This window comes from Equus przewalskii, chromosome 6 (genome assembly GCF_037783145.1).
Source record: "Equus przewalskii isolate Varuska chromosome 6, EquPr2, whole genome shotgun sequence".
In the NCBI taxonomy this organism is placed as follows: domain Eukaryota; kingdom Metazoa; phylum Chordata; class Mammalia; order Perissodactyla; family Equidae; genus Equus; species Equus przewalskii.
This window is the reverse complement of record NC_091836.1, coordinates 4,795,351-4,816,635: the sequence shown is the minus strand read 5'-3', so window position 1 is coordinate 4,816,635 and position 21,285 is coordinate 4,795,351. Positions and strand designations below refer to the sequence as shown.

Genomic DNA, 21,285 nt, shown 5'->3' with positions numbered 1-21,285 from the left:
TCCCCTCCTCCCTCTCTCCCTCTCGCTCCCTCTCCTCCAGCTACACGAGCCTCCTCAATATTTCTCCAACACATTAGCCCCAGTCCTGCCCCAGGGCCTTTGCACAGGCTGCTCCTCTGTCTTAGGCAACTTCATAGCCAGCTCCTTCACTTCCTACAGGTCTTTGTTCCATGTCCCCTTCTCATGAAGTCTTGCCAAATGTCCCCGTTTCAAATCACCGCCATTTTTCCCACCCCATCACACCCTATCCCACTTCCCAACATTAAGCCCTGATCACCATCTGACAAACCTGATACTTTATTATACTTATTTCTTTATTGTCTATTTAGAAATTTGTGCCTCTGATGTACTGCTGGATCCCCTCCTTATAGAAATCGATAGTGTCATTCGTTCATTCATTTGTTTAGCAAACATTTACTGTCTCCGCAGCCCTTGTCGCTCCCCGAATCATCTTGTCTAGAGGTCTCTCTCCCCTCCTCCGCCCCACTAGACTGTGCCCAGCCTCGCTCGCCTCTCCATCTCACTTGGTACCCACCTCGGGTTTATTTGTTAATTCTTGTAACCACTAGGGGGCGCTAGACCCCTTCACTGGACCTACCCCTCTGGCTGTACCAAGACTAGGCGGGAGGGTGTCAAGGAAAAGATGCTCCCCTCAGCCTTTCTGGAGCCTGCAGTCATTTCTAATTACAGGGTGTGTGTGTGTGGTGGGGGGGGGGGGGGGTGATGGGAAAGCCCAACCTGGAAATGCCCAGCTTTGTGAGCTTTGTGATCCTACAGGCACCCCAAATTTTCATCCCCGAGCATCCTTGTCTCTCTCCGCGTCAATTTCATCTCCAAGATGGGTGACAATAACCTCCACCGTTTAGAATTACGGTAGGGATCAGAGATGGGGGAGCCGCAAAGATGAAAGCGAGGAAGACAGGATGGCGCCCCGGCAGGGCTCCGGGTTTGAATCCCGCCTCGACCCCTCGCAAGCCGGATCAACTTGAGCAAATGACGGATCTGCTGCTCCGTGCCTCAGTTTCTGCACCTGCAAGACGCGGGTGATGAAAACAGCACCCACCTCATTGAGAGGTCTATGTAAAAATTAAATGCGTTGAGGCAGATCAGGCAAGCAGAATAATTCTGGCATACAGTAGGCGTTCAATAAATGTTGGCTGTGGCTACTGCCTTCAAGACCGTTGTTATTATTATGAGCCGTGGCCAGAGCGCGTCCTCTCTCTCCATCCAGATTCCCCCACCTTTCTCATGCTTGTTCCCAGACACCATGATGGACGCCCCCCCAACACACACACACACCTCCTTCCTCCCACCTGGGAAATCACCCGAATGTTTCCTCCCCCCACGTCCTCCCAGAGTCTGGGTCGTCTCCATCGTGTTGTCACTGGAAGAAGCGGTCGTGTTTTTCCGCATCTCTCTCCACAAAACCTGACATTCCGCTGGGGTTCCTTTCCCCGGAAACCTCGGTGGGCGGTCTGGAGGAAGCGCACCCTTCCACGTCACAGCCGCCGCCCTGCCCCTTGCCCGGAACCCTGGGGGACAAGGAGAGGAGACACCCCCTCCCCCGTCCCGAGGGGCCTGGGTGCTCAGGGCCAGCCTGAGGGCCATGGAGGGGCCGAGTCCTCAGAGGCGGGACCAAGAGAGGAGCGGGGTGCTAAGTGGACGTGGCCAGTCGGAGGAGGGCGGGTGACGTTATACGGGGTGGGGCCCACCGGACCGGACGAGCGGAGTTCCCAAGGGGGCGTGGTCTACGGGGAAGGAGATGTCATCCAAAGGGGGCGTGGTTAGCGCAATGACAGGTTCTAAGGGGGCGGGGCGAGAACGAGGGGGCGGGGCGAGAACCTGGGAGGTTACCATTGGAGGCGGGTTCCGAAGGGGGCGTGGTCTGCTGGGGGTGTGGTTTTTAGGGGTGGGGCCAGGTGCTTGGGCTCGGTTGCCGCCAGGCGCTGCCGGTGACTGCCGGACCTGGCTGGGGCGGGGAGGGTGGGGCCCGGAGCCTCACAGCCTCAGGCTTGGGTTCGGCCCCAACTTCTTGGGAGCTCCGCGGGTCCCGGCCCAGGTGAGTGAGGGGCCCCGGGCGGATCCAGCACCAGGGAATTATTGGGGTGGGGAGTCCTCTCTTTTCCAGGTGGGACCACCTGCTCCCAGGGAAGATGTGGGTGTTTGTCCACGCGCGTCCGCGAACGCGGAAGAGGTCGCCAAGTGCTGGGTTGGGGTCGCGTGTCCGTGCACCTGGGCGTAGCTGGGCGTGCGCCTTTCAGCGTGTTTCCTGGGCAACACAGAAAGCCGCCCTGCTTCCACTTTTGCCTGAGTGGTTTTGATAAACCACGAGCCAGATCGTGCCCCTCCCTCACTTAAAACCCTTCCTTCCACGGCCCCAATTTCATCCCACTGAGATGAAAATTCAGGGTCCACCAGTTCCTGCACGGTCGCACCCCTGCCGGCCTCCCTGACTTCACTGCCCTCTCTACCTGGCTCCTTACTCGCTGCATTCCAGCCACATCGGCCTCCTGGATGATGTAAAATGTAAGAAGCAAGCTCTATCTCACCTCCAGGCCTTTACACACGCTGTACCCCCTACCTGGACTGCTCTTTCTTCAAGTCTTTGCATAACTGTCTCCTTCCCTTTACGGAGGTCTCAGAGCCAATGTCACCTGGTGGCACAGACTTTCCTGACTACTATTTAAAGTAGCCTGTCGCCTCCAGCCTTCCTTATCACAGTTTCAAGACGCTATCGTCTTCATTCATTGTGTGCTTGTTTGTGGGTGTGTTGCCCACCAGACGGCGCAGTGCTGGGCGTTGGTCGCATCCATCACTGTATCTCCAGAGTCTAGAGCAGGGCTTTTGCTCAATGTCAAGTCTGAGTCTCTGTGTCCATGAGTCCATGTGCAGGTGGCTGCCCCCTGCACCTCTGTGCACATGTTTATGGTCTGTAGGGCCTGAATACTCCTCTCCCTCCTCTCTCCCTGTGCTTGCCCCTGCCCCACCCCTGCTCCTGATTCGGCCCTCTTCCTCTCTCTCCTGCCCAAGTATCCAGAAATTATTCCAAAGGACACAGGGCAGGAAAATGACTTAGTTGGCCTGTGGCTGACCTGTGCCCACCCTGGGCTGCCTCCGGACTAGCCAGAGCCTTGTCAGTGACCTACCTCCACACCCACTCAGGGGGACATGAGACAGAGGCACCTGGAATGGGGGGACTCTTAAGATGAAGGCCTGTCCCGGCCCAGCTGACAAACAGGAAGGACACAGGCTTCCAGGAGACACACCTGGCATTCAGGTATGTGGTGCCTGGAGCCAGCTGCCGGCCCAGCTCTCCACCCCTAAAGCCACCTAGCGTGGCTTTCAGGTCCTTTCAGGCCCTCAGCCTGGGCTGACTCAGGATGTAAGAATCCTGGTGCTGTTTCTCTGCAGACTTCTCCAGGCTGACATGGCCTCCGGGGGTGGGGGCAGTGAGGCGCAGACCCCTGCTTCTCTCCCATCCAAGGCGAACTTTCTCCACCAACCACCTGAGCCACACAGGGTGTCAGGCCTGTGACAGGATCCAGGGAGCCCCAAAGTGTCTGAGACCTATTTGATCATAATAATAACAAAATTAGTGGCTCCAAAATATAAGAACCTGTAAACACAAAATTGCTGTTTGCTGACATTTCTACAAAAATGTGACCTTTTAACATCCTTAAAAGTGGGTTTCCACTGGAAAGCCAGGTATGGGTTAGATTTTCTTACATCCTAAGAATCCTCGAGTGTGCACATGGATTGCTAAGAAGCTATGGACATTGGTCATTAAATTCCACCCTGCCTACAATGTTCTTTCACCTGGCTCACTCCCTCAAAATGCTTCCAGTTGTCGCTGAATGACACCTCCCCGGGCCACTCTATGGAAAATTGTAACTCCACTCCTTGAAACTTCATATCCCGTCCTTTTTCCTTCCTCCGCTTAGCTCGCTCTGATCTGCTCCTTCATCCACTTATTTATTCTCTTAACCATCCTCTCAGCCCCCTAGCCGGCAGCCCCCCCAAGGGCAGGGGGTTTGGTCTGTTTTGTTCACTGCTCGATTTCTAGTGCCTAATATAGTGCCTAGCACACAGTGGGTGCCCATAAATATTGGTTTGAGGAAGTTAATTAAATTTCTACAAAACGTAACATTATGTCATCTGCATAAAAATGGCATTACTGTACATTTGAAAGCAATGCATAGGTCTTCTCCTTTTGCAAGAATTCCAGTGAAGGCGTGACTGTTTCCATGAAATTGTAGCCAATTCTAAATGAAAGTTACTCATAGCCCAATTTTATATGTATATATTTATATATATTCTGGCATATATATATATAATCAGGCATATATATATAGTCAGGCATATATATATAAAGTCAGGCATATATATATAAAATCTGGCATATATATATATAAAACTGGCATATGTATATATAAAATCTGGCATATATATATAATCTGTCATATATATATATAAAATCTGACTATATATATAAATAAAACCTAGCATATGTATGTAAAATCTGACTATGAATAACTTGTTTCATTTAGAATATAATGTATATTTTTATAATATAATAAATATTTATAAATATATAATATACAGATTTATATAATATATATATGCACATACATATACATATACAGAGAGAGAGAGTTGCATTTTAAGGGTTGATATGATGTAGGCTGCTGTCTCCAAAACCAAGAGGAACATGGAAGGGCCAACCCAGCCCCTTGGGAAGTGGGAACAATGATTGCCATTTTACAGATGCAGAAGACTGAGGCCTGTTGACAGTCCAGAGCTCAGCCCCTGCACCCTCTGCACCCAAGAGCTCCATGCAGGTGCCACAGGATGGAGAGGACATTGCCAGCCAACCCTGGTACCATGGCCCCCTGTCCCGCCAGGTACGGCTGCCTCCTGCAGGGCCTCGGCACCCTCTGATGGGGAGCCTCTCCCACCCTTGACTTACTGGGGGCTCCTGGGTCCAAGATGAGGGACTTAGGATCAAGGTTCGTTGGAAGGGCAGGCTGGGGGACTGGAGACTGTCTTGAAGCTTGGTTAGTGTGGCGCGTCACTCTTTATATTTAAATGATCACTTCCTTTGGGATGATGTCGAAGAGAGTGATGGAGATTGAAGAGGGGCCTAATGCCCCCTCAAACCACACCTTGGCTCTGCTTGTCACTCTCTCTGGGTCCCAGGCACCTGTGGCCACCAGGGCTCCATCTCCCTCTCAACCCGTGGCTCCCCACCCTCCTCTCCAACTCAGGTGTCACCCTCAGGAGTCCCAGGACCCTGGGCATCCAATTAAATCATGAAAGGCAGCGTGGCTTAGTGGTCAGAATCCCACACCCTCGCTCCAGACATCCTCGGTTCAAATCCCAGCCCTACAACTTATATCCGGTGTGACCTAGGGCAAGGTATTTGGCCTCTCTGGGGCTCAGTTTCCCCATCTGTAAAATGGGGATAATAGTACCTCCCTCTTAACCTCGGTAAAGGACTAAATGAGTTCATATGTTTTACACCTAAAGCAGTGCCTGGCATAGAATAGGGCTCCACATGTGTCCATGGCGTCTATTGTTCAGTCCCCAGCCCCCATCACCAGCTGTGCTTTGACTCTCTCTGGTGTCATGGCCCTCAGCCCGCATTTTAACACCAGCCACCACAGCTGGCGTAAGACCACTTGAATATATTTATAAAGGAGGATTTATAGGCCACAATCTGTTTGGAAGGATCCAGCCAATGGCTTTTCTTGAAGCTGTATTATTTGCATAGCCAGCCCAGTGCATTTACTCAGGTTGCAAGATGCATCTGTCAGTGTCGGCTCTCTGCTGTAACAAACATTCCCAAGATGTCAATCAATCAGTCAGGGCCTAGGCACTTTCCATCTCGTGGCTCTGCCATCCCCCAGGGTTTTGGGGACATTAGCTGACAGGGAACAGAACCTGGAGGATTGTGTGGGAGGGTTTTATGAGCCAGGTCTGGACATTCCCCACAGCACTTCTGCCCCCATCCCATTGGCCAGGTCTTGTCACATGATGACTAACTGCAAGGAAGCCTGGGAAATGTAGTCCAGAGTTGTGCCCATGTGAAAAGGGGAAATGATTTGGTGCAAAACTACCCAGTCTCTGGGGTGGCTTTTCTTGAGTTGGGGGGTGCAGGTAGGGAGTTACCATTAATTGCTGGTCTGGGCTCATGCCTAAGCCCCCTGCCCCCTGTCCTCCATCCCCAGAAGGCTGAAGCCCTCCTTCAGCAAGATGGTGACTTCTTGGTTCGTGCCTCTGGGTCCCGTGGGGGCCACCCTGTGATCTCCTGCCGCTGGCGGGGCTCGGCCCTACACTTTGAAGTGCTCCGTGTGGCCCTGCGTCCCCGGCCAGGCCGGCCCACGACCCTCTTTCAGCTGGAGGATGAACGTTTCCCAAGCCTGCCAGCCCTGGTTCGCAGCTATGTGACCGGCCAGCGCCCACTGTCCCAGGCCACAGGGGCTGTGGCCTCCAGGCTGGTGGCACGGCAAAGGCCTATTCGACGTAGCCTTAGCGAGGACACCCTCCTAGACAGCCCAGCTCAGATAGAGCCACTCAGGTACCCTCGAGCTCCCTCCATCCCGAAGACGCCCAACACCCCCGGGGCTTCTCCACCTGGGAACTATTGTCATTTGGAGTTGGGTCATTCTTGGTTGTGGGAGGCCATCCTGTGCATTGCCTGATGTTGAGCAGCATCTCTGGTCTCCATCCACTAGATGTCAGCAGAATCCTCCCCACCCCACCCTCCAGTGGTGACAACCAAAAAATGTCTGCTGACATTGCCAAGTGTCCCTTGGGGATAGAGCACCCTGGTTGGGATCCACTGGACCTGAGTGACTGGAGGTAGGGGTTTCTAGGCATCAGTGGGAGCCGTCATGCTCAGGGTAAGATGACACATCTTCCCCGTCTCTGCCCCCAGGGCTCGGAAGTGGAGTGACAGTCAGCCAGCAGGCTTGGAGCATGTGGGACGGTCAAGAGAAGGCCTCTCCGGACCAGGTGAGGGTCCATCAGGACAGCACGTGGCTCAGAGATTCCTCTGCCACTCGCTACCTGAGCTATCTTGGGCAGGTGACGTAACCTCTTGGAAAATGGGGACAGTAATGATCTTAAAGTTGTCATGGTGATTTAAAAACATACAGGAACGTTGCAGGTACTTAAAAACGTGGGTTACAATTATTCCAAGAAGCCTTATGCGTTCTGACCGTGCTGACCTCTCTAACAACTCCTGCCACCTTCCCTCCTCACTCCAGTCACAACGTCTTCTTTTCAGTGGCTGGAACTTTCCAAATTTGTTCCTGCCTCAGGGCCTTTGCACTTGCTGTTCTGGCCATTGGAAAGCAAATTCCCCTAATCTTTGCCTGACTGACTCCTTCTCATCTAAGTGAGTTCCTCAGAGCAGCTGACCCTGACCATCCTACCTAAAGGAGGACTCCCCTCCACATGTGCCCCACCTCCTCTGCCCACCCCTACTCAACATGAGCCCTCACTGCATGCCAGCCACTGTCCTAAAAGCTGAGACACATCAATGAACAAGAAAGACAAAGATCCCTGCTCCAGTGAAGCCAAAATCCTATTAGAGGAAGATGGATCCCATATGCACAACACAAATAAGTCAATTATGTATGTTTGGGGGTAAAAATTAAAAGCAGAACAGAGTAAAGGAGATTGATAGCATAGGAATGGGAGTGAGTATGACAATTTTAAGTGCCAGTCAAGAAGGGCCCCATGGAGAAAGGTTTGAAGGAGGTGAGGGAAGGAATGATGTGGACAACTGGGGGTCAGATGTGGCCCAGGCAGAAGGAACAGCCAGTGCCAAGGTCCTGGGGCCAGATCAAGAGTTTGAACTGTTCCTTCAACCAAAAGGAGGTGAGTGTGGCTGAAATAGTGAGACTGAGGGGGAAGTCAGAGAGAACCGAGGCTCAGATTGCGAGGGCTTTTGGCTACTGTGAAGACTTTGGCCCTTACGCAGAGTGAGTTGGGAACCATGGGAAGCTTTTAAGCCCCGTTAACACAGTCTATTTAAAGGCGTGGTAAATATAGTCTCCCAAAAGTCTGGGTGCAGTTTTAAGTTCTAATAACCTCAGAAGAAAACAGGCCACAAACTTAACAGAAGACATCATTTGAAAGTCTGATAAGTTCATTTCTTTGATGTTCACGTAGTTTTTGTGAATTTCGAATAACGTATTTTTATCTTAATTTTGTACAGTCGATGCTCACCATCTTCAATCAGAGGGGCAAAAACAAAAACTTCAAATTTAAAATATAGTATTCAGAATTCGCAAAACTACACAAGTGTCAGAAAAAGTTCATTTTCAAATCATCAATACGTGTGTGGCATTTATACTGGTGAAGTTGTTAAAATTCAAAGCCACACCAAGATAGGTTGGGATACCCCATTTTTGGCTGAATGAGTGGATGAACCAGGTGGGTGGTAGGCCATGAAGCCCCCGCTCCACCCAGTTATCTTCTCTGTGTACCCCCTTCACCTCTTCTTTTCTTTCTTTCTTTTTTTTTTTGGTGAGGAGGATTGGCCCTGAGCTAACATCTATGCCAATCTTCCTCCATTTTGTATGTGGGATACCACCACAGCATGGCTTGATGAGCAGTATGTAGGTCTGTGCCCAGGATCCAAACCCATGAACCCCCCGCCACTGAATGAAGCAGAGCACGCAAACTTAACCACTACCCCACTGGGCTGGCCCCTCACCCCTCTCTTTTATGACCCTTAGGAGCCTCTGCTGTGCCCCTATCTGCCCTGCCTCGGACGGGTAGTGACCCTGTATTGCTGACGACCCCAGCTCCCCTGGGATCCATTGCTGACAGCCTCAGGGCCTCCGATGGGCAGCTTCACGCCAAGGCCCCAAACAAGCCACCTCGAACACCGTCCCTCATGCTGCCTGATGCCTCTGGACGCCCCCCCACATACTGTGAGCTGGTGCCCCGAGTGCCCAGTGCCCAGAGAACACCCGCTGGCCACAGCTGCCCAGAGCCAGAGGCCCCGTGGTGGGAGGCTGAGGAGGAGGAGGAGGAGGACGAAGAGAACAGATGTTTTTCAAGACCACAGGCCGAGGTCTCCTTCTGCCCCCCTGACAACCCCTTCTGCATGCTGGGCCCCCAGAATAGGCCCCTGGAACCCGAAGTCCTGCGTACTCTTCGGGGCCTGTTCCTGGAGCATCATCCTGGAAGCACCGCCCTCCACCTGCTACTGGTGGACTGCCAGGTGGGTCCCTCCTCCCCAGGCAGGGGCTGAAGCCAGGGCAGCGGCCAACTGCACCCCACACCCATATACTCACAGCTCACTTGACCTTCCCGCCCCGCCCCCCACCCGCCCCTAGGCCACAGGGCTCCTGGGAGTGACCAAGGCTCAGCGGGACGCCATGGGGGTCGCCTCCGGCCTGGAGCTGCTCACACTTCCCCATGGGCGCCGCTTGAGGTTGGAACTGCTGGAGAGGTGAGCCAGCCACCTGGAACCTCCGAGGGTCTCCAAATCTCCCCCTATTCACAGCCCCCCAGGGAGGAGGGGAACGAGCAATTCCACGTCCTGGCCCCTCTCACCCCCGCATTACAAACCTCCCTACTGCCCCCAAACCCTTGCCTCCGCCTCTACAGGCACGAGGCGCTGGCGCTGGCCGGGGCGCTGGCGGTGCTGGGCTGCGCGGGGCCGCTGGAGGAGCGCGCGGCCGCCCTGAGGGGCCTGGTGGAGCTGGCACTGGCACTGCGGCCAGGGGCGGCGGGGGACCTGCCCGGACTGGCCGCGGTCATGAGTGCCTTGCTCATGCCCCAGGTGCGTGGGGAGCAGGGAAGGGGTGAGAGCCCGAGCGCAGGTGTCGGGGAAGAGTGGAGAGGAGGCAAGCTCGGGTCTCTTGCCCCAGGTGTCCCGGCTGGAACGCACGTGGCGCCAGCTCCGAAGGAGCCACACCGAGGCTGCGCTGGCCTTCGAGCAGGAGCTGAAGCCGCTGATGCGGGCGCTGGATGAGGGCGCCGGTAAGTGGCATCGTTTGGAGCCCCACACCCGCTCTAACCAGAATCCGAATCCAATCCGAGGCTCCGCCCCCTGCCCTTGGCCCCGCCCTCACTTTGTCCTAGGCTCCGCCCCCTGCCCTTGGCCCGCCCCTTGATTCAGGTCCAGCTCTGTGCGAGGCTCAAGCCTGCGTATTTGTTCCCAAACCTCTCCCTTGCTTCCACTCTAGGCTCTGCCGTGGTCCTATGTTCTGCCAACTGTTTCCGTCCTAGGCTCGCTCCTTTCACCATAGGCTCCTCCCTCTTCGCCCTAGGCTCCGCCCTCTGCACTAGACTCCGTCCTGCGCCCCCTCCCTAGGCCCCGCCCTCACTCTGTCCTCGGCTCCGCCCCTGCCCTAGGCCACGCCCTTGGCCCGGTTCTGCGCTGCGCTGGGCTCAAGCCTCGGAGTCTGCCCCAAGCCCCGTCCGTCGCTTCTGTCCTAGGCTCCGCCTCGGCCCCATATCCCCACACTCTTCATCCTGGGCCCCGCCCCGTGCCCTCCGCCCAACCCGGTCCCTTCCCCCCTACGCAGGACCCTGTGACCCGGGCGAGGTGGCGCTGCCGCACGTGGCACCCGCGGTGCGCCTGCTGGAGGGCGAGGAACTCCCGGGGCCGCTCGACGAGAGCTGCGAGCGCCTGCTGCGCACCCTGCACGGGGCGCGTCAGATGGCCCGGGACGCGCCCAGGTTCCGCAAGGCGGCGGCCGGGCGCCTGCGAGGTGAGCGCCCCCTCCGCGCCCGCTGCCAGAGGCTTCTGACTTTAGGACCACCCCGCATGCTCTAACAGGGTCCCCAAACCCACTAGGCCGGGGACTGGAGCCTCCTGCCACGCCTCCCAGAGTCCCACCCAAACTGGGACAGCCCCGTCCCCAGGGAGTCTCACCCCAAGCACGCGCTGCAACCAGCAGTGTTGACAGGAACAGTGCCCCGCACCCCAAAGGGTGCGGCCCCGCCCCCAGAGCCACGACCCCACCTGGGGACGGGGTCCCACTCCCACTCGCCCATCTGGGATGGCCCTGCCCCCCGAGGCTCTCCATCCCCCCAAGAATGCCCAGCTCCCTCCAAAATGAGTCCTTCAACGTCGTACGAGAACAGCGCCCCCGCTGCGCTCAGAGCCACTCCTCCCTCCTGTTCTGGGGCGGCGCGGCCTCCAGGATCCCCGGGCCTGGGTCATTCCCGCCTTCGCTGGCGACCTTAGCGCTCTTCTCCCTTCACCGTGGCTCACCCTCCCCTCAGGTTTGTCGCGCATGGCGGTCCAGACCCAAAACCCCGCCCCTGGGGCGGCTCCATTTCCGGGCGCAGACACTAAAGTGGCCACCCCCCACCCCCAAGCATCTCGCCCCTGGAACAGACCACCCCCATGCACCCTGGGAGAGCCCACCTCTACTGAGCCCCTCAGCCACCCCCACCCCCACAGAGACTCAGGCACCCCCTCTCCCAATCCCCGCCCAGTCGTCCAGAGTACTTGGAGCTGAATACCTCTTGGCCCCTGGTGGGTCAAAGTCCCCAGGGGAGAAGGCAGGTGCGGGGAGGGGTGAGGCAGGCGCCAGGGCCCCGCCCCCAGCCCGCCTGGCCCCGCCTCCAGGATTCCGTCCAGACCCGGAGCTGAGAGAGGCCCTAACCACTGGCTTCGTGCGGAGGCTGCTCTGGGGGAGCCGGGGCGCGGGGGCGCCGCGGGCCGCCCGTCTGGAGAAGTTCCAGCGCGTCCTCAGCGTCCTGTCGCAGCGCCTGGAGCCCGACGGCTGAAAGCACAAATCACCTTCTTCACACTGGGACACCCAGGCTTCTGGGGACCCTGACTGGAGACCAAGGAAGTCGCCGCAGGTTGCTCCTACAGCCTAAAGGGGTGGGGCCCCGCAAATGCCTCACAGAAGGGAGGGAGGCCAGGTTTGCAAGGACTCATCCTGTCCCCCCCAAATGGACACGAATCTTGGGGTGGGGGCAGCCACCAGCACACTGAAGTCCCAGGTACCTGGAGGTTCCAGATACCCTTTCCCGCTCCCCACCCGCCTACACACATATCCCACGGTGGTGAACCTATGGCTTTTAATGGTAAGAGAAATTGCAGATCTGTAAGAGGCCAGCGTTCAGCTGTCTTTGAAATGCTGTGTGACTTCCAGCAGATCACTTGACCCCTCTGTGCCTCACCTTCCACATGAAAGTAAGACTGAGTACTTTCTAGGCGTTATGGTGGGGATTAAAGCTCAACACTGAAATGAGTTCCTGGGTGGAGAATGCCTGGCATACAATGGGTGCTCAATAAACCATATCTGTTCTCAGTAGGCTGCAATGACTGCCAAAGGGATGATGTTTGGCACCGTTCTCCCCATACCGAGTGACTAACAACACTAGCTCCCAGGAAGGAGCAGGGTTTGTCCGAGGTGTGCCCACGTTCCCCTCCCTTCCTCATTCCCTGTGTGGCCCGTCAGTCAGGCAGGTGGCATTTGACTATCCAGCCCCACTGTCTAAATCTAATAAGGCACAGACTGCAAGCGCTTTACATAATTTTTTTTTTTATATATATAAAACGAAAATGGCCCTAGCCGAGCGGCAGGAAGAAAAGACTTGAAACACGAGTATGTACATCGATCGTGGAAGGCACAGTGGATCCATCTGGGGTGAGGAGTGGGCTGGGGGGCAGCAGGTTACACAGGTCTCAGCCGAAGCCACCGGGGGCGGAAATAAAGTGCGTAGGTCCTGGGGCCCCCCGTGGCCCAGAAGCAGCAGCCAACAATCCCAGTCTTCCCGCCTCAGGCAGGGTTCAGTTGAGCGTGACACGGAGGTAGGAGGTGGGCACATAGCCCTCGCCTCCCTGTTTCCGCCTGACCCGGGTCCAGCCGTCGCCTTTGTCCTCTTCCATGAGACTGAGGTCTTCGCCCTCGGCCATGGAGATGGTGCCCTCGCTGGACCCTGGCGTGGGGGTGGCAGTGGGCTCGGGTGTGCTTCGGGCAAATTAAAACAAAACCTAGGCAGACCCCCCTCCCCCCGCCGTGCAAAGCCACTGATGTGCCACCCAGGCCGTGCTCACCTTCAAAGTGGTAGATGGCCACACAGTGGCCTATGGGGGATGCGGGCTCCTCCTCAAAATCCTCATCGAACTCCGTGTAGATGGGGGCGTCCTGACCCTCCTCGGAGGGAGGCTCTTCAGAGCTGGTTGGGGAGAACAGATCAGGTGAGGACAGGCCTCCCGGGGCCCGGGGCCAGGTCCACCCGGGCCTCCCTGCTCACCTCTCCTTGTTGTCCTGGGAGCCGTTGTTGTTGCTGCCGCTGTCTGGTGGGGCGCTGGCTGGGGGGTCTGGAGGCCGGGCGTGCCGGCCCAGGCTGTCCCCCCGGTTGCTCAGGACCCGGCTCTCAGCTTCAGCTAGCCAAGCCTGAGAAGAGGGGACCCACACGGTCAGTTCCAGGGCAGGGCTGCGGGGTCAGCCCACTCTGGGCCCGGAGACTTCCTGAGATCACCCATGCACACCCAAGGCTGTGATGAGAAACAGCTGGAGTCCCCCCCCCCAACACCACCCTGTCCCCACCCCACTCCCCCAGGCAGTGACTCAGTCAGGCCCGCGGGCCCCCGCCTCTCCCCAGGGTCTTCCCTGACCTCATACTTCTGCACTTCCAACTTCAGCCTTTCGATGTTGTTCAGGGTTTCCGTGATCCGGGGCTCCAAGCTGGCGGGGTCCCCCATCTGGGGCGTCTTCTCATATACATCCTTCATTTTCTTCAGGGCTTCCCTGGGGCAAGACGGACAGACAGACAAGAACCGTCCCATGGGATTGAACAAGCACAAAATACGGGCTTTGCTTCAGGGAGCAAATAGCAAGATAGGACAGTGGTTAAAACTCAAAGGCTGGTGCTTCGGTGCATGGGTTCGAATCCCACTTGAGGCACTTCCTAGCTGTATGAGTTTGGGTTAAGTTACTGAAACCCTGTCTCAATATGCTAATCTTGAAAATGGGGTTGATACATGTATCTCATGTGAGTGGTTGTGAAGATAAGAACGGTGCACATATTGAGTGCCTACTGCATACCAGGTACTGTGCTGGGCATCAGAGTATGGCGCTAAACAAGACAGTCAGGGTCCTCCCTCTGCTCACCCTATCTCAGGAAAACTTGGGAACTCCACGGAATCCACGTGAAGGGTTAGGCACAATGCCCGGCATACAGTAAGCGCTCTATAAATGCTAGATGTTATTATTATCATGTCTGGATATACAGGCAGGCAGTAACGGTTTACAAGCATAGACCTTTGCAATATGTCAAACCTGGGATCAGCTTCTTTGCAGTCTTAACAGCAGATGCCTGTCACAGATGAGGAAACTGAGGCACACAGAGGCAAAACAGCTGGAAATTTGAGGCCAGTCTGTCTTGACTCCAGCGCACACAGCCTTAACCCCTGCACCATAAACACGCAGCAACTACAGAGTTCTGAATGGAACTTTACACCAAGAAAAGCCGTTTGGGACAGGAGGTTCTGTGCAGATGGCAAAATATAATTTGGCCGCCTGTCCTTAAGTGGCAAACGTCATTCCTATTATGTAAGAGCACTGGGAAGAGGATTTTCTTGCTTGGAAAGAGTGAGTAAAGATCCTCTTTTTTTTTATTCTGGCAGATTTTTTATTGTCAAGATTTTAAGAGTTTGAGTTATTAAATGAATAACCATATGCTTTGTTTTTTCCTTTAGCCTATTAATGTGGTGCATGAGACAGATAGATTTTTTGATATTGAACCATCTTTGCATTACGGGGATAACACCCAACGGCTCATGATATATTTTTTTAAGTCTTCTTTTTTTAATTATTATTTTTTATTGTGGTAAAATATACACAGCATAAAACTTCCCATCTAGACCATTTTTAGGTGTACAGTTCTGTGGCATTGAGTACATTCACGTTGTTGTACGACCATGACCACCATGTGGTATATTATTTTTAACGCACCCATTCGCTTGGCTACGATTTTGCACCTAAGATCATAAGTGAAGTCATGTGAGCCCGTAATTTTATTTTCTTGAATTCCTGCTAACTGGTTTTGGAATTGAGATTCTGCCAGCCTCCTAAATGAGCTGGTGGCTTTTACTCTTTTTCTGTTCGCTGGAATGACTTGTCTAAGATGGGAAGTAACTGTTTCTTATTTGTGCGGTAGGAATCACCTGTAAAACCATAGGGGCCTGGGGTTTTTTGGGGAGGAGATTTTTGAGTAGCATTTCCACGTAATTCATTTGTTAGTTGACTTTGTTCCTCGCCTGCCCACCCCCTCACCTTACCTCTGGTCGATCTCCTTCTGTAGTTCACGATTCCGTTCTTCCAGCTGCTGCTGAAGCCGCTTTCTCTGTTGCTCTGGGGGCAAGTGGCTGAAATCCTCAGTCACCACTGTCTGCAAGGTGGGAAGAGGACTGAGTTTGAGATTAAGGAATCTGACCGTCCAGGCTCTACGGCACTCCTAAGACACACCAAGTCCACCGTCCTCCCCACCCAAGGTTCTTGGGGGGCAAAGCCATGCACGTAGCAAAGCAGGTCCTGGTTGGGCAACAGGAGGAGGGGGCCCAGCCAGCGGCAGGAAGCGAGCCCAGGGTCCCGCCACCCGGCCGCTGGGCGGGCTGGGGCCGCCCCCTCCTCCTCCCCCGGAGGCCTCACTTACCCCACGGCTGCCTCGAAGGCTGCGGAAGGATGCTAGCCGCGGTTTGACCGACTTACTGATCTCGCTCAGTATGGCCAAGGGGTCGAGGCCGGAGCGGGGGGACGGGGGTCCATTAGGCATTGCCGAGGGCAGGGGGCCCCCCAGGGGGGAGAGGGGTGGGGGACGCGGCTACCGGCGGGGGCCGGGGAGAGGATGGATCAGGAGGAGTGGGAGGATGGAGAGAATAAGGAGGGACGGACGGACGGACGGACGCGATACAGAAAAAAGGAAAAAACAAAATGGAGAAAAGAAAAAAAACGGTAAGAAAACCACAACTCAACATACACATCACACACAGAAAATGCATGCAAAGAGCAACACAAAAATCTAGGAGGTGGTGGGGAGGGCATTAGACTGTGAGCCAGAAGGCCAGACCCCTCCCTCTCTCCAATATGTCCCAGGTCCCATGCATCTCACCTCCAGTACCTAGAATGGGACCTCGGGGTGCAGAGAGGACCAAGTTTCTGTCCCCCCTCCCCAGCTTTCCGGGCTCACAGTCTAGAAGGGGGGGGGGGGGGGAGAGGCATGCAGGAATTAAGGTTTCAGGCAGGTATGGAGCCACAGAGGTCAAGGGCAAGCTGAGAAAGGGGTCAAAGGCATCTGAAATATCAGATGGGTTACAGGTGGGGTTTAAGCAGGGGCGTGCGTGTAGAAATTAAAGGAGTGGATACTATGAAGTTGAAGTGTATGTCAAGAAGGACCAGAAGTATAAAATAGAGTAAAAGGAATAAATGTGGGGGAGCGTCGAAGGTATAAACCAGGGGTGTCCAGGTATGTGCTTGACGTTGAAAGCCAAAAAAACCCAGAAGAAACAGCCTGAGGGTCAGGGGCCCAGGGACCCATCGGCGAGATGGAGAGAGACTCAGGGGGTGTCAGCATCCCGCGCCCTCATCCAGCCCTGAATTCCATCAGCAGGTCTTCTCCCAGCATCCTGAGAAGCAGCAGACACCACAGGGCCCCCTCCCAACCCCTCCGCCTCGGGGGACTCCCAGGCCGAGCGCCCGGCCGCCCTCCTTCCCTCCAGCCCGGGCCAGCAGCCAAGAGGAAAATTCCTGCCCGGGACTCGGCGTTCCGCTGGCTACGGCTGACTCAGTGGGGGCCCCCGCTGTCCCTACTCACACCCAGCCTCCCCCACCCCAAGGGCCCCGGCCCCCACCTTGTTCTTCTTGCCGAAGGGCCAGCGTTTGGCACGACTGCGGCCCGGGCCCCGGAGCTCGGGCCGTCCATCTGAGGGGGTGCCCAGGCTGCTGTCCGAGGGCGCGCGGTTCATGGGCTGGCTGAAGTCTTCGAATTCCACGTCGCCAGGGCGGGCGAAGCCTGACTTGTGCAGTTCGATCAGGACCTGGGAGTCCTGGGGGTGGGGAGGGGGCAGTGGCAGGACAGTGAGGGGCAAGACAGGCATCTAGCGCTGGGGGATCCTCCTTCTGCCCACCCCACAGTCACTGGCCCACGACAGGCGACCCACGTGCTTGGCATCCACAGCATCCGCAGCCACCTTCATGCCCTCCAAACACTTGGCGATGATGGGTACCACCTGCAGCTCAGCATCTGACAGGAGCCCGTAGCCAGCCCCCAGGTGGGTGGCCCGGCGCTCGTCCATGTCTTGCAGCTTCTGCAGGGACAGGGGCAGAAGTGCTTAGGGAGGGGGTGGTGGCAGAATGAGTCACTCCACAAACATCAGGGAGATCCACACTGGCCCTAGCCCCAAGCCCAGCCTGGTGGGGAAAACTCAGAATCCAGAATAGAGACTTCCAGCCCCATGTGGTGAGAGGAGACGCAGGGGGGCCAGGGTGACTTCAGGAGAGACTTTGAGGACCCCCCCTTGCCTAGGGAGTCAGGAACGGCTTCTCAAAGGAGGTGACAATGCAGCTAGGGCTTTGAAGAAAAAGCAAACCCAGCACAGTTACTGCCAGTCCCATGGCTGAAACAGAAGAGGGGAAATTCAAGATCTTTCAGAAGGGTCATGAGTGCTGGGGCTTAGAAGGATCAATAGGAGTTTGAAAGGGAATGACATCTCAGCAGAGAGAACAGAGTAAAGGTACCGCTCACTGTTACTATTTGTTTCTAATTCCCTTTCAATCTAGAGATTAGGACACTGTAGCTGGGGTTTTAACAAATGTGTAGCAGTTGGCGAACGCTGGGGGTTTTTCAGGAAGGTGGGGCTGGGGGCTCGGAGCACTCACATCAAATATCTGGGGCATCTGGGAAAAGTAGAAGTGGGCCTGGTCGCGGTTGAAGCGCTGTAGTTGGGCTGCGTACTCATTTTTGCTTTCTTCTGCCATGTGGCTCCGAAGGTGGGCTTGTTGCTTGGCCTGAGGAATATCGGGGCGGGGGTTGCTGCCTGGTGCTGGCCCCATCCCACCCTGACCCCCAAGCCTGTCCCAGACCCCATAAGCACCTTCTCCACATCGGCCTTGGTGGCGTTGATATCCTGGTCTAGCCGCTCGGCCGTCTGGGCTGCCTTCTCCGCCTCCCGGCAGTCTCGCTCAAATTTACGCTTACTCTGTGTTGGGGACAGAACCAGAATGAAGGGGCCACCGTCCCCGAGGTAGGGAGGGGTGGGAAACCAAGGTTTCAGGGGATGGTAGGAAGTCACCAAGCAAATAGGAAGCAATGGGCATGCTAGAAACCCAGAGACAAAGGGGGCAGCTCCATGCACCAGGGGCCAGAGCCATCCTCCAGGGCCCAAAAACTCACATTCTCCAGCTGTTTGAAGCCACTTTCCAGCTGCTGTTGGGCCCGGCGGCCCTCCTGGAAGTGCTTTGGAAAGAGAAACCGTAAGGCTCACCTGGGTCGTGGGGGTGCCCTCGGGAAGTCCCTGCGAGGGGATCACTCACCATCTTTCTCTCCTGTTTCATCTCCTGCGAGTACTTGGCCAGCTCGAGACACACGCGGACGCTGAGGTTCTCGGCCACCAGCTCCCGCTGGCCGGCGAAGTCATTTACCTCCTGTAAAATCTGCACGAAGGACTGATGCTGGCTGAACCTGGGGAGGGGTGGGACGGACATTCATCCCGGAAGCAATGATCAATTCCGGTCCATGTCCCTGACCCCCAACCCCGGAGCGGGACACATTTCGGTACTCAGAATTTTTCAGGTATTAGAAAAGGAATACGACGCTTATACCATCTTTTATGCATGAACCCAGTGGTCGGGCAACATCCTGCCATCAAACGCCCTAAGTATTTTTACAGTGAGAGGTATTAATATTCATACTAAGCGGGATAAAGATGAAGACTGTAATTAACATACTTAACGTCAAGTCTTAACATCAAGGTCAGAGGGTGACTCCGAACAAGTTACTGGAGAAACTTTTGCTTTCTAGAGCTTTTTGGATTCTGGAACCCGGGCTCCAGAATCAAGTGGAATGCTCCAACACACTGACTATGGATTGGGCACGCTTTTAACACATTATCTCAGTTTCTCTTCCCAGGAGCCCTATAAGGGCAACACCCTCATGCCCATTTTCCAGATGAGGAAAACAGAGGCACAAAACTCACTTGCCCAGAGTCTTTCATTTAGTAACTGCTGGGGCCTCCCCCATTTATTAGGCCAAGAAAACAAAGGCAGAGAATTTGAGTCCATGGCGCAAAGCAGTTTCCCTATAAAGTAGTGGATTTAGGATTCCAAGCCAGGTAAACTGCATCCTGTAACCAGGCTCTTATCTCCAGGTAGGAATTGAGGTGAGAGGTCTGGGTTCTCCTTGGGAGGCTCAGCTGAGGGAGAGAAAGCAGGACCAACACCCCCCGCGAATCTAGCCTTGCACCCCCTCTCCATCCTTACTTGGACTCGGGATCATCTTTAACAGGTCTCTTGGGCAGATATTTTTTCACCAGGTTCCTAAGCGGAGAGAGAGACAGGAAGGCTGAGCCCCCAGCGCTCCAAAGGCTGCCCCCAACCCCAGGGCGCGCGTCCACCCTAGGGTCCCACCTGAGCTGCTTCGCGTAAGCCTGTTCCACCTCGGTCCGCTCTTTCACGAACTTCGCGTATCTGTCCAACAGGTCCAGCCCCCACTGCGTGTGCCGCTCCAGCACCTCAAACTGATCCTGGCGGGGGCGGTGGCGGGGGGGGCGGGGGGGGGACGGGGAGAGGCGGAGTTCAAGACCTGGGGATCCCGGAGCCTGGAGGCTCCGAGCTCCGAGAAGGTGTGGCTTCCCGGCCCCGCCCCGGCCGGTGCGGGGGGAGGCAGGAAACCGGCGGGAACCCCCTCCCCTTCCCGGGAAGGGCCAGGGAACAGGGGCGGGGCCCCAGCCGGACGACAGGGTCCCCGTCTCCGGATGGCCAAGAGGGGTGTGGAATGGGGCAGGGCCACTCCCCCTGCCCTAGCTCTTCTAATCCCCCCCAGATTCCGGAAAATCCGGCCGGCCCGGCGTGAGTCAGGGCCAGAGGCGCAGGGCTCTCTGCAGCTCGGGGGGCCCCAGAATGGCCAGGCGGCAGGCACCAGGTTCCCTGGGTCGCCATGCTTCGCCGGATCCCCCGATGGGTGACTCAGTTTCCCCCACTGACTCCAGTGCACCTCCAAAAGAAATCCCAGAGTTGAAGGAGGGGGGAATCTAGTTACCTCGCTGCACCCAGGAACCCCAGGCCATCGCCCTCAGAAGGAGGAGGGGTCAGAGGTCCCGGCTGGGATGGGGGAAATTCCTGGGGCTTCCTGAGCTGAGGTTAGAGGCGGCCTGGGGGCGGCCCCTCCCTGTGCCTGGGGCGGGCAGGCAGAGAGGACTGAGGCCAAGCTTTGCAGCCCCCTCCTCTCCTAGAGGGTCCCAAGCCCCTAGGAGTTGATTAGAGGCGACAGGAAGGGCGGTCAGGACTTCTAGGTCCCACGTGGGGTCGAAAGTGGTCAGAGGGTCCCCTCCCCCCCACCAGCCGGACAGGCGGACGGCGGGCAGGGACCCAGGGGCCGTAAGATAAGCCGCTGGCCCAGCCAGGGCGCTCAAAATAGGTGACCTCGCCCGGCCGCCCCGGCCTGGTCCCAGGACTTCTTCTGGGCCCTCCTTACTCTGCACGCCGTGCCTCAGTTTCCCTACGCCGCTCCTGCAAGGTCGCCCTTCGCCCCTGGGCGTCCTGCAACGCCTTGGGACACTCCGAGAGAGGGCGGAGTGCGGGGACTCCAGGGGTCGGTGGAGAAGAGAAGGCGCGGAGCCCCCGCTAAAGTACTGCAGGGGCGAAGTTGGGGAGTCTGGACCCCAGGAAGGGGGCAGCTTGGAGCCGGGCCGATCGGACTCACCCACAGCTCGGTGCCCCAGTCCATGCTGCTCCCGCCGATGCCGCCGCCGCGCCCGGTCCCCGCCGCCCGCCGCCACCCGCCGGGAGACTCAGCCCAGGGCGGCGCTCCGGGCCCCGCCCCGCGATGGCCCCGCCTACCCCCGTTAGGCCACGCCCACGCAGGCTCAGCCACGCCCCGACCCGCGTGGAGCCCCGCACAGCGCCCTAAAGGCGGGGCCCAAGGAGGCGGGGGCCAACGGACGCTCCGCCCCCTTTTAAAGGAAAGCTGCCACGGGACCGACCCCTTAAAGGACCCCCACCCATTTTCCAAATCCCCGGGACACCTCCTACCCCCCCCACCCCTACCCCGCCCCGAATTGTTTTTCCTTCCCTCTTT

General features: G+C 56.5%; 2 protein-coding genes across 9 annotated transcripts; one reads left to right on the top strand and one right to left on the bottom strand.

Moving 5' to 3' along the window:
- Positions 1-1,882: 1,882 nt before the first annotated feature.
- Positions 1,883-12,299, top strand: SH2D3A (SH2 domain containing 3A). 6 transcript variants are annotated; one of them, XM_070622764.1, is made up of 11 exons: positions 1,899-2,059; positions 4,765-4,901; positions 6,228-6,577; positions 6,735-6,861; positions 6,938-7,014; positions 8,748-9,238; positions 9,354-9,469; positions 9,628-9,802; positions 9,891-10,002; positions 10,551-10,736; positions 11,603-12,299. In XM_070622764.1, the coding sequence occupies exons 4-11, from the start codon at positions 6,785-6,787 to the stop codon at positions 11,761-11,763; spliced, it is 1,395 nt and encodes a 464-aa protein (XP_070478865.1). In that variant the 5' UTR covers positions 1,899-2,059; positions 4,765-4,901; positions 6,228-6,577; positions 6,735-6,784; the 3' UTR covers positions 11,764-12,299. The 6 variants fall into 6 exon arrangements, with proteins under 6 accessions (XP_070478867.1, XP_008505155.2, XP_070478865.1 ...); XM_008506933.2 differs by lacking the exon at positions 6,735-6,861 and having other exon boundaries at positions 1,892-2,059; XM_008506936.2 differs by lacking the exon at positions 6,735-6,861 and having other exon boundaries at positions 1,940-2,059; positions 6,231-6,577.
- A 214-nt stretch (positions 12,300-12,513) lies between these two features.
- Positions 12,514-21,051, bottom strand: TRIP10 (thyroid hormone receptor interactor 10). 3 transcript variants are annotated; one of them, XM_070622769.1, is made up of 15 exons: positions 20,911-21,051; positions 19,617-19,732; positions 19,470-19,526; positions 18,525-18,672; positions 18,385-18,447; positions 18,086-18,190; positions 17,871-17,999; positions 17,153-17,299; positions 16,844-17,038; positions 15,649-15,816; positions 15,275-15,384; positions 13,610-13,742; positions 13,246-13,388; positions 13,046-13,167; positions 12,514-12,927 (listed from the first exon to the last, which is right to left on the bottom strand). In XM_070622769.1, the coding sequence occupies exons 1-15, from the start codon at positions 20,932-20,934 to the stop codon at positions 12,779-12,781; spliced, it is 1,809 nt and encodes a 602-aa protein (XP_070478870.1). In that variant the 5' UTR covers positions 20,935-21,051; the 3' UTR covers positions 12,514-12,778. The 3 variants fall into 3 exon arrangements, with proteins under 3 accessions (XP_070478870.1, XP_070478869.1, XP_070478868.1); XM_070622768.1 differs by having other exon boundaries at positions 20,683-20,991; XM_070622767.1 differs by lacking the exon at positions 15,649-15,816 and having other exon boundaries at positions 20,911-21,050.
- Positions 21,052-21,285: the final 234 nt, after the last annotated feature.